General features: G+C 44.3%; 1 protein-coding gene across 2 annotated transcripts in view; it reads right to left on the bottom strand.

Moving 5' to 3' along the window:
- CDH16 (cadherin 16) overlaps window positions 1-10,697 on the bottom strand; it is a 102,030-nt gene extending 91,333 nt beyond the window's left edge. Inside the window, exons 1-5 of one of the 2 annotated variants that reach the window (XM_073605702.1) lie at window positions 10,649-10,697; window positions 8,634-8,690; window positions 7,821-7,901; window positions 4,094-4,234; window positions 2,330-2,447 (exon numbers count right to left, since the gene is read on the bottom strand). In XM_073605702.1, the coding sequence (XP_073461803.1) occupies window positions 2,330-2,447; window positions 4,094-4,234; window positions 7,821-7,901; window positions 8,634-8,678 (385 nt within the window). In that variant the 5' untranslated portion in view covers window positions 8,679-8,690; window positions 10,649-10,697. The remainder of the gene's footprint in view (window positions 1-2,329; window positions 2,448-4,093; window positions 4,235-7,820; window positions 7,902-8,633; window positions 8,691-10,648) is intronic. The other variant, XM_073605701.1, reaches the window with a different exon arrangement.
- Window positions 10,698-12,402: the final 1,705 nt, after the last annotated feature.

Below are 12,402 nucleotides of genomic sequence, written 5' to 3'. Positions count from 1 at the left end.
TCACTGGAGACACATGAGCGCAGGGGTCCCTGGAGACACAGGAGAGCAGGAGTCACTTGAGACACAGGAGAGCAGGAGTCACTGGAGACACAGGAGTGCAGGGGTTGCTGGAGACACAGGAATGCAGGAGTCGGAGGAGACACAGGAGTACAGGAGTTACTGGAGACACAGCAGACAAGAGTTACTGGAGACATGGGAGTGCAGCTGTCATTGGAGAAATAGGAGAGCAGGAGTCCTTGGAGCCACAGGAGTGCAGGAGTCATTGGAGACACAGGAGTGCAGGAGTCACTGGAGAAACAAGAGTCATTGGAGACACAGGAATGCAGGAGTCACTGGAAACACAGGAGTCATTGGAGACACAGGAGTCATTGGAGACACTGGAGACACAGGAGTCATTGGAGGGACACAGTGATGGCTTGGGCGAAGTAACCTGTTTCTCAAACCAAGCAACATTTTGCATATTCCTTTCAGGACAATTCAGCACTTGAACACTCATTGGCATCCTTGGCAATGTGGAGAGGAACCTGGAAATGGCTGTGTGCCAGAATGAAGACTTGGAGCAACATTAGCGGGGTAAGGTGAGTATGGCAAATTTAAACGCCAGAGACGCCATTGGTGAGAGTGTTCTCCCCATCACCAGAACCTCTCGCAGTCACTACATTTCAACATACAGCTCTGACACTTGGAGAACAAATGGACAATGTACTAAATTAAAAAAGTAACTGCCCCCTATCAAGGAGAGGAGTGATTTCAGATAAGTTGGTTTGGACTTTAAAGTTACTCATCACATTTGTCAAAATTTCGGCAGAATTGGCCTCTAATTTCACTATATTTTAATCAAATTTTCTTTAAAAAATATCTTTATGAAAATCTTCCCACATTGCTTCATAAAGAGTTTGTGTTTTATTGTATTTTATTATTTGATTTTTTCACAAAAAGAAAAAAGACAAAAAAGTTAAATAAACAATTTTAAAGAATAAAGAAAACAATAGGTGAGAATGTGTTGTTTTTTTTTTTTTGTTTTGTTTTTTTGGTGGATTATTTGTTGAGTTTCTTTTCTGTTAACAATTAAATACCAATAAATATAAATTATATTTAAATATAAATATTACTTTACCATCTAATACACAAAAAAGTATAAAAAAAAGCACAATTACATTCTCACTTACTTTTTATTTTTAATTGTTTATTTTATTTTTTTCTTTCTGTAAAAACATCAAATTCCAACAGAATAAACAGAAAATATTTAAAAAATGCACAAGGTAAAGGGAAGAAAATATATTTGTGAGGTTTCGTAGTTTTATTTGACATTTTCAGAATCCATTTAAAGTGTATCTAAACCCAAGAACAAAAAAGTCATATATTGCCGTTTACGGGTGCTTAGATGTGGTGGCTGCATTCCTTTTCATTTTCACCTGCTTATCCTACCAGTAACACACTGCCTGTCCTAGGGTGTCAACACTCTCTCACTGTACTGCATCTATGGAGGAGCAGCGCTGTCACCTTAGAATAGGAAGCATTTTTAGACTACACAACACCCCCCGCTGTCACCATCTCAACTACCTGGTGGTGGTGGTGGTGGTGGGGGGGGGGTGTTCTGTAGTCCACAAAAGTGAACTAGAAACAACATAACTGGTAAGGCTGAAAAAAAAAAACACAGGATTTCTGGCAGGATCAACATGTATTTTTGGCACTTATAGAACAGATGGAGCACATCTTTGGTATATTAAACAGACTAAAAAGGAGTAAAGAAGGGTACGTCTTACAAAACCATCCCACTGACTCCAATGCGTTTCACTGAAATGGTGAGACTTCACAGCAGTTTCGGCTAAGGTGAACATTCACTCATCCTCGCTGCCGGCATGGAAGGTGGCAGGTTATGCCCCATACACACTATCGGAAATGCCGCCAGCAAAAGACCGATGAGGGCTTTTGGTCGAAAAATGCGACCGTGTGTATGCTCCATCTGACTTTTGCTGGTGGAATTCCAGCCAGCAAAAGATTGAGAGCAGGCTCTCTATTTTTCGGTCGGAAAAAGTTCCTATCCGAAAAAGCGTTCGTCTGTATGCAATTCGGACGCGCAAAAAATCACGCATGCTCAGAAACAATTCAGAAGCATTGCACTTCATTTTCTCGGCTCGTCGTAGTGTTGTACATCACCGCGTTCTTGACGGTCGAAAGTTCAGAGAACTTTTGTGTGACCCGCGTGTATGCAAGGCAAGCTTGAGCGGAATCCCGTAGGAAAAGCCATCATATCTTTTTCCGACCATAATCCCGATCGTGTGTACGCGGCATTAGTTTTAGTGAAGTAAAATAAATTTGAAGAGACCTGCTTGTGTTCCTCTGCAGACAATGCCATGTAACGTGCTTTTGTCCAGGACCGGTGTGTGGTCATTTTCATCCATCACGTCTATATTTACCGTCATGGTTTGGTTACCTCCGATCACCTGTGTGCCAAAAACAGGGAAGGGAAGTACGGTTTCCTTGATGTGGTGGACCATACATAGTTCTCATATCGCACACATTCACCTCCCCACCTGCACACTTTACTTGTACTGTCAATTGAATGAAAACCAAGGCGAGGCCACCAAAACCCTCCCTTTCCCTAAATACCGACTATTGAGTGAAGGCTTCTTCACACCATTAAAGGATATCTAAACAAACATGTCATACTTACCTCCTCTGTGCAGTTGGTTTTGCACAGAGTGGCCCCGATCCTCCTCTTCTGGGGTCCCTCAGCGGCGCTCCTGGCTCCTCCTCTTCTCGAGTGCCCCGTTGGGTGCGCTCTTGTGTTCTGCTGTTGCGTCTATTGACACAGGCAGCAGGGCTCGGCCCCGTCCCCGGCTCCCATGTCATTGGATTTGATTGACTGTTTGTGTGTTTGTCGTGTCTTGTCACTTTTTCTTATTTTTTTGGTTGGATGTACACTTTGTTTCACGTTTGATGAGTAGGGTGTAGGTCCTTGGGCCTGCCCTGGAAGTCTTGTGAGGGGGGTGGATATGGCCTTCTGGCTTGGTTCACCCTCTCTCATGGGGTCTCCCTTCAGGGGAGCCCCACCTAGTACTTGGGGTGGTCTGTTTCGGCAGACCTCCCAGAGAACGGGGTCCGTCTGGTTTTGGCCAGATGGACCATGTGACGTAACCCAGTCCCTGTCTGGAGCCTAACGTCCCAGGGGATCAGGGCAAGGGTCCCTTCTCTTCGGAGGAGGACCATGTGTACACCCTGTGCACGTTTTGTGTTTCACTTTTTTGGTGTGCACTTTTTTGTTGCAACGGGTGGAGTCTGAGTGTGTTCACACGCCACGGGCTTAAAAAAAAAAATGGATTTGATTGACAGCAGCCAATTGCTGAGCTGCTATCAATCTATCCAATCAAGACACAAGACACCAGCTGGAGCTGGTGTACTCATTCCCGGCACGGAAAAGACAGGGTTCAGGTACGTAAACCGGGGGCACTGGGGGGCTGCTACACTAAAGAAGGTTTTCACCTTAATGCATGGAATGCGACTTCAGCACAGCTTCCAAAACAACTTCTGTATAGAACTCAATGCAAGCAGCTCTGAAGTTGCCCCAAAGTAGTACAGGAACCTTTTTCTAAGTCGGAGCATCTTGAGTCCTATTAGAACGGTTCCATTGTACAGAATGGAGAGCGACTTGTCAGGCGGCTAAGTCGCCTGACAAGTTGCCCCTGTGTGAACCGGGTCTTATTGAAAGCTCCACTTTAAACAGAACCCAGTTCCAGGTACAATGTTGCAGCCTGATCACTTGGGGAGGGAAGACTGAGGAAATGCTTCCTTCTGCCTGCAGCAGACTGATGACATCATCTCAGCCTAGGCAAAGTCACTGACTGGAGCACAAGGGGCAGCTTTTTCATGATAAAAGGTGGAGCTTTACTGAAAAATGATACCGACTTGTTAAAAGACTGAAGGGCCCTTTAGGGAAGAACATAAGAAAGAACATTGCTCTGATTATTATACGGCAGTGTGTGAGTTTGCTTGGAGTGAGTTAAGCATGCCCTTTGTTCTATCACACATTCAGAGCTACTTGATATCCACACTGTTTCTGACGGATATGAAAGCACCAAGGCCAGATTACCGTTATGGTGTAGTTCGCCTTCTCCTCCCGATCGAAGGGCTTGAGAGCGCACAGAAATCCTGTGACTGGATCCAGCTCAAACATTCCATCCTCGTTTCCAACCAGCGATGCCTTCTGCCAGAGATCTGCTGCCATTTCTATCTAGAAGAGAGTTTACTGTAAGGTCAGAGAGGAAAGGTTTGGCCAGTGCAAAAAAGATTGGCAGCGGGCGACCGGAAAAAGAAGCAGGGAGATGTTTGGGTGGACAATAGTTCAAAGTGTAATAAAAACCCAAGAAGAATAATGTCTTATATTGTATCTTACCAGTCGCTGGATGTGGCGGCTGCATTTGTTTTCTTTTTTCAGACTTTTTCCCTTAATTTTCACCTGGTGATCCTGCCATTAACACACTTTCTGTCCTAGGGCGACAACGCTCACTCACTGCACTCATACATGACAACTGTTCCAGATTTGCCAGGACAGTCCCGCATCTTGGTCCTCTGTCCTATCAATGCTGTGTCCCGGACCATGCCCCAGGATCATGTGCAGTTACTTTAAAAAAACGTAATTGTGGGGATCAGGGCTGTTAGTGTATGATCCCAGGATGTTTAGAGGTGGAGTCTGAGTAAGACCAACCAGTAAAGTGGGTGTGATGGGCAATCCCTGCATACTTACAGGTGGAGTCTGGGTAATGCCAACCAGTAAAGTGGGTGTGATGGGCAATCCCTGCATACTTACAGGTGGAGTCTGGGTAATGCCAACCTGTAAAGTGGGTGTGATGGGCAATCCCTGCATACTATAGGTGGAGTCTGGGTAAGATCAACGAGTAAAGTGGGTGTGATGGGCAATCCCTGCATACTATAGGTGGAGCCTGGGTAAGTCCAACCAGTAGATGTGATGGGAACCCCCCCCTCGCATAGGTAGAGGCAGGGTCTGGGGGGACCAACCCATGGTAAGTACATGTACAGGGTCTATAGAGGAACAGTGATGTCACCCTGAGACAAAAACATGTGTTAGGACTAGAGAACACCTCCCCCTCTTCTCATCTCCAAAATATAGAGTGGGGTTGTTCTGTTGTCCACAGGGATAGTAGGGGGCAATGCTAACTGATACCAGTCTGAGAGCACAGGAAGTTATCAACTCCAAGACTTTTGGCAGGATCAACAGGTAATTTTGAACTTATTGAACAGATATGACAAAACATTTCCAAAGGAATATTTATCAGACCAAAGGGGAGGAGATGCGTTCATTGTTAGGCTTTACATAAAGTTTGCATGTACTGAACCCTTCCATCATTGCGGCACATGACTGACAACAGCCTGGATGAGGCACAACATCCGAGCCATAAAAACATTGTTAATAAATGCTATCATAGTGGATGAAATGTCATGGGTTATATCAGGTGGGTGGGGCTTCTTAGGGCAGACAGTGCTCAGAAAGGCACCGCCTCAGCGGAGCCAATTGTTTGGATGTTTATTGGAGGACATATACATATGTGCAAGGTGACCCTGATCAGGGTATGTATAGGTCGGGGCGGATTTTCTGGGCTCTGTAGGCACCTTCAGGCCCAGTTTATATTTATTAAATATTTTTATTCAATATTTTTATATGCTGACACCAATTAACCCACCAGTATGTTTCCTACATAGTGTGGTGAGGACCATAAAAATATGGAGGGAACATACAACTCAATGCAGATGCTTTACAGCTGTAAATTCTTTCCAGGACCCCAGCGCTGCAAGACAAAAAGTGCCAACAGTTTCGCCTCACCACTCCTTCACCAGTGTTCAGCGGCGGTCAGTTCATAAGGGGCACAGGGGCGCCGCCCCCTAATCTCCATGCGGGGTGCCGGACTCATAGGTTTCTATGAGTTTTTTTTTGAAGCACGTGATTAGAGCCTGAGGCTCTAATTAGTTTAAAAAAGTTGAGCCCACCCACCCACTTGTGATATAGCGAATCAATATTCGCTATTGTCTTCCGGCTTGGCCAATCAGGACAGGAGACTGATCTTAAGACCAGATTAGCCGGGAGGAGAAGCTGGGGAATCCACGACCTGGATGGGGTAAGTGTGGACCTGGCGGGGGGGAATGTGTTTGCTGCCCACCCTCAAAAAATGGAGCACCAGCCGCCACTGCCAGTGTTATAAAATGCCGACGCATTGCTGCTGAAAAGCAGTTATTACCATCCCACCTTAAGAAAGCATTTTGCTTTCCCTGGTTCCTCCCCATCCCCAGTCATGCTAATGAAAAGTTAAAATAAACTATTCTGATGTCATATATACCTCATTTTAAATCCAGTGATTTCATCACTGAGCCACTGTGCTTCTCTATGCAATGCAGTCGGATCATGGCTGGTGGGAGGGGCTGCCTCAGTACTCCTCTCAGGAGCCCTCAGTCTTGTATGCAAGCATTAGGCTGGCTCTTGGGAGGAGTTATGCAAATATCAACAAGCCTTGATGGGTGGGTGTCAGTCTGGGGTAGTGGGTGTTCCCTCTTGGGCTGTATTTACATAGGTAACACCCACACGTGATGCTGAGCCTCCATGATTAAAGGGACACTAAAGGTTTGTTTTTTTTTTTTTTTAATAATAAACATATCATACTTACCTCCACTGTGCAGCTTGTTTTGCACAGAGTGGCCCCGAACCTCGTCTTCTGGGGTCCCCCGGCGGCTCTCGCGACTCCTCCCCACATCAGATAAGCCCCTGGGAGAAGCACTCTCCCGGGGGGGGGGGGTTTACCTTGCGGGCGCGCTCCCGAGTCCAGCATTCGGCGTCCATAGACGCCAAATGCAGGACTCGGCCCCGCCCCCCGGCACTCGCGTCATTGGATTTGATTGACAGCAGCAGGAGCCAATGGCTGCGCTGCTATTAATCTATCCAATGAACAGCCGACAACCCCCTGCAGAGAGAGATCGCGTCCCAGTGGGACAAGTTCCAGGGCTCAGGTAAGTAAGACAAGGGGGTTGGGGGGGCCGGTCACGGACGGGTGTTTTTTCACCTTAATGCATAGGATGCATTAAGGTAAAAAAATACGAACCTTTAGTGTCCCTTTAAATGAAATGAATTACAATGATTGAAAGGGGCGGACCAGGGACAGTCAAGCTGAGGAGGAAAGGCCTAGATGTTGTTAGACGTCCTCCAGCCAGGAATGAGGCAGGCTCTATATGACTTGCTGCCGCTTCTAATGCACAGAGTGAGAAGCTCACAGCCATGCACCTTCCATTCACCTGCACTAATAAGATTGGCGTCTTTGTAAGCGTTGCCGCTGCCGCCACATGTCTGCTTTGTGTCCCCGTGAATAGTTCGAGGTTGTGCTGCTCCCCCATCACGTGTCCCTCAGATAAACTGTATTCAATGCCAGATGGAAGAACGTCAGAGCGCCAGCCGTGACCCGATAGGTGATGATCGCTGCGATGAAAACGGGTTCTGCTTCTCACGTGGGACCGCCGCACAAAACGCATTTCTATAAAGAGAACCGGTCATGACTGGCCTCCTGCCAAGATCTTATGTGATCATCACTGTGCAGCCAGACTTATGATGGATTTATATTCTTCCCTCTGTCTGATCCTGACTCTCTGCCATCAGAGTCGGAGCTGAGAGCCCCCCTGAGGTCTGGAAGTTATTGTCCTGTCTTCTTCCTGAACTCTTTCTGTGTTATGGGAAGTGAGAGGAGAGCTGCTAAAACCCCCTGAGTACAAGGTCACACCGACTCTGCATGTACAAGTATGGATCTATTACCCCCCCTTACCTTGGTCAGATACCAGGGCCAGGGCCCTCTGTAGTTCTCAGGGACCCGAATCCTTTTCAAAGGGGTAAAAGAGACCCCGACCTGCACCAAACAGAGACTCCCAAATATTAATCTGTCAATTAATTCTTACAGCAGAATAAAAAGATCAAACAGCCTGCGAAATCCAATAAAAGATCGCAACATTGTATCAGTATTCATATTATATTTGAAGTGCACACAGATAAACCTCTCAGTGTATTTCTTATTCTCATTTAAATAGCTCTGACATATTCCGTAGTGCAGTACACTGAGCCAGTTACATCAGTCTCTGCGCAAGAAGAGCTTCCACTCTAATGTATCATCACAGTCCTACACTATTATTATACATTTATATATCTCTGACATATACCGCAGTGTTGTACAGAGAACACAGAGCCTCATCAGTCTCTGCACCAGCAGAGCTTACACTCCAATGTATCATCACAGTCCTACACAATTATTATACAGTATACTGTAGTGTTGTACAGAGAACACTGAGCCAGTCACATCAGTCTCTGCACCAGAGGAGCTTACACTCTAATGTCTCGCCATGGTCACACACTATTATTATCATACATTGATATAGCTCTGACAAATACCATAGTACAGTACAGAGAGCACTGAGCCAGTCAAATCTAATGCCCCCCCCCCACAGTCACACCCTATTATTAGTTATAATACATTTATATGGCTCTGACATATACCGCAGTTATTATAAGCTGACCTCCTGGAATGTCAATTTTTTTTTTGTGTTTTTATATTCTAGCACACATGGTAGAGAATATTGTACATTACCTGAACTGAGACACAGAAGAACACAGCCAGGTACAAACATGACATCCTGCAAACACGCTGCAAATAAAAAACAGGCTCACTATCACAACAATATGCATCACATACTGGAAATATAAGTTGTGTTGGCCAAACTGATCCATACTTTTTTAAAACAGTAAATTAAAATGCAGTTTGTTCAATATTCTTCATCTGATAAGTAGAATTTTGTCATTTCCTTGGAAATCAAATACATGAAATGGGGTTGACTTACTAAAGACAAATAGACTGTGCACTCCAGAACTGAGTAACTGAGGGAAAGCTCTGCTGACTTCCATCATGCTGTTTTTCCTTGCATATGATTGGGTATTCTTTACAAAGAGAAGCTTCACCTCATTTACTAAGCTCTGGATCAACTGCACTTGCAAAGTGCACACCAAAAGTACATGGAGCCCCTCCCCCTCCAAATGATGGAGTTCAGGTGTCTCCAGTGAGGGGTACTGGTAATACTCCATCATAAAAAGACATTGTAGACAATTGTGCTCTTCCAACCTTGTGGTAACAGTTTGGGGAAGTCTATTTTCTGTTCAAGCATGACTGTACCCCTGTGTACAAAGCGCGCTCCATAAAGACATTGTGTGACCAGTTTGGTGTGAAGGATCTCGAATGTCTTGTACAGAGCCCTGACCTCAACCCTACCGATCACCTGCGGAATGGAACGCTGATTGCGAACCAGGTCTTCCCACTGACCGCTCATGTAACAAACATTCTTCCCACTGACCACCAATGTAAGGGGCATTCTTCTCACTGATAACCAATGTAAGGGGCATTCTTCCCACTGATAACCAATGTAAGGGATACTCTTTCCACTGACCCCCAATGTAAGGGACATTATTCCCACAGACCACCAATGTAAAGGACATTCTTCTCACTGAGCCCCAATGTAAGGGGCATTCTTTCACTGATAACCAATGTAAGGGAGATTCTTCCCAATGACCACCAATTTAAGGTACATTCTTCCCACTGAGCTTCAATATAAGGGACAATCTTCCCAATGACCACCAATGTAAGGAACATTCTTCCCACTGATCACCAATGTAAGGGAGATTCTTCCCACTGATCACCAATGTAAGGGACATTCTTCCTACTGTCTACCAATGTAAGGGACATTCTTCCCACTGACCACCAATGTAAGGGACATTCTTCCCACTGACCACCAATTTAAGGGACATTCTTTCCACTGAGCCCCAATGTAAGGAACATTCTTTCCACTGACCACCAATGTAAGAGACATTCTTCCCACTGACCACCAATGTAAGAGACATTCTTCCCACTGACCACCAATGTAAGGGACATTCTTCCCACTGACCACCAATGTAAGGGACATTCTTCCTACTGACCACGAATGTAAGGGACATTCTTGCCACTGACCACCAATGTAAGGGACATTCTTCCCACTGATCACCAATGTAAGAGACATTCTTCCCACTGATCACCAATGTAAGAGACATTCTTCCCACTGAGCCCCAATGTAAGGGACATTCTTCCCACTGACCACCAATGTAAGGGACATTCTTCCTACTGACCACCAATGTAAGGGACATTTTTCTCACTGACCACCAATATAAAGGACATTCTTCCCACTGACCACCAATGTAAGGGACATTATTCTCACTGACCACCAATGTAAGGGACATTCTTCCCACTAATCACCAATATAAGGAGCATTCTGATTAATTGGTTTAGTAGGGGTTTCCAGAGACCCAAAAAACATATGAGGGGTTCCTCTGGGGTAAAAATGTTGAGAAAGGCTGCTATAGATTAAAGAACCTGCATGAAAAAAAGGAAAGAGGACATTTCTTGGATAGTGGGGTTGTTTGAAAAAACGAGTTTGCAGATTCCTCATGAGATCGGCTGTGTATGTCTATACAGATCCACCACTGAGCCAAACTGTGCTAATTCAGTTCTGATACAACTAAATATAAAAACCCATTTATCACCAATATTAAAGAAAAAAAGAAAAAACAACAAGCACTTACTTGATCTGATCCGTGAAGGACAAAAAGCCAAATTAAGTGGCTTGATATAATAAAATATCCTGGCGGTTAATAATTGACTTTGTAATTAAAATGCTCCAATCGCTGGCAGCTCGGCTTGTGCTGAAGGTTGTTCACCGCTCAGAGCTGCCTACAGAAAGTTGAACTTGATGGATCAGATGTATTCCTGGCCGATGTCTGGGTGATTTGTTTTTTTTAACCACAAATTACTCTACTTATAAACATATTTTGTTCATACAATAGGATACTGTGTGATTTTGGGGATTGTAGAGTAAAGAGTAGGAGTTAGGCTGGGAGTAAGGCTTAGATGTACAGTATGGTAGTTAGGTTGAGGACTAGGGCTTTGGTTAGCAGCTTAGAGCTTTTATTAGGTTTTAATAAATACAGTTAGTTTTTGTATACTTTAAATGTTAGGTTATGGGGGCTAATATTGTTGAAGGTTAGGGTCATTGTTAGGGGTTAGCAGTTAAGTTGAGTGTTAGCATCCTGGTTAAGGTTTAGGGTTGATGGATAGGGTTCATTATAAATGGTTATGGTTAGTGATAAAATTGAGGGTTAGAGTCATGAATCGAGTTGGGGTTGGTTATTAGGTTCATACTTGGGCTTATGTTTAGGGGTTAGGGTAAGTAAGTAGGTTGAGGGTTGGGGTCATAGTTATGGGTTAAAGTTAGAAATTTTAACTAGCTTGAGGACCCTTAATAAGTGGTTAGGGTTAGTTATTAGATTGAGGGTTAGAGTTTGAATTATAGGTTGGAGTTGGTTATTAGATTCATGGTTAGGCTCTTAATTGGGGATTTTGGCTAGTGATTAGGTTGAGGGTTAGGGTCATGGTTGGGGGTTAGGGTTGATGATTCGTTTGAGGATTATGGTTAGGAGTTAGGGTTGATGATTAGGTTGAGGCTTAGAGTTATGGTTAGGATTTAGGGCCTGTTCATACCAGAAAACAATAATCTTTTCTGTTCAGACATGGTGTGAACAAGCCAGAAGTGATTAGGTTGAGGGTTAGGCTCATGGTTATGGGCTAGGTTTGGTTATTAGCTTGGGAAATAAAGTTATAGTTAAGGGTTAGAATTTAGAAGTTAGGTTCAGGGTTAGAGTTGTGGTTAGGGGCAGGGTTGGTTAATAGGTTTAGAGTTAGATTCATGCTTGGGGGTTAGAATTTAGTGATTATGTTATGGGTCGTGGTTACTGGGTAGGATTGGTTATACGATTCCGGCTCAGAGTCATAATTAGGGGTTAGGATTTAGTCATTAGGTTTAGTGTTAGGGTCATGGTTATGGGGTAGGGTTGGTTATTAGGTTCAGAGTTAGGCTCATGATTAGGGGTTAGGCTTTAGTGATTAAGTAGAGGGTTGGAGTCATGGTTATGCTTAGTAGTGCATCATTGTTATTAGACACAGGGCTAGAGTCATGATTATGCTTAGTAATTAGATAGAGCGCTGGAGTCATGGCTATACTTAGTAATTAGGTGATTAGGTAGAGGGTTAGGGTCATGGTTAAAATTGATTATCTGTTTAAGGTTTAGAATCATGGTTAGAGTTAAGGTTAGTAATTAGGGGATTACTAAGAACCCAGATCAATGTAAACTGAGAGGACTCTGTGACTTTAGCACAATTATAGTCAATGCAGAAAGCATTAGTCAATTACAGATTGCTTTCACTTAGTACTGGAATTGTACGTTCTATTAGGTCCTCTGACTCATGCCCTGCTTGCCATTGCCACCCATCCAGGCCCTAA

Source organism: Aquarana catesbeiana, linkage group LG11, assembly GCF_042186555.1.
Source record: "Aquarana catesbeiana isolate 2022-GZ linkage group LG11, ASM4218655v1, whole genome shotgun sequence".
NCBI lineage: Eukaryota > Metazoa > Chordata > Amphibia > Anura > Ranidae > Aquarana > Aquarana catesbeiana.
The sequence above is the reverse complement of the archived record's forward strand: the minus strand, read 5'-3'. Positions and strand labels throughout refer to the sequence as shown.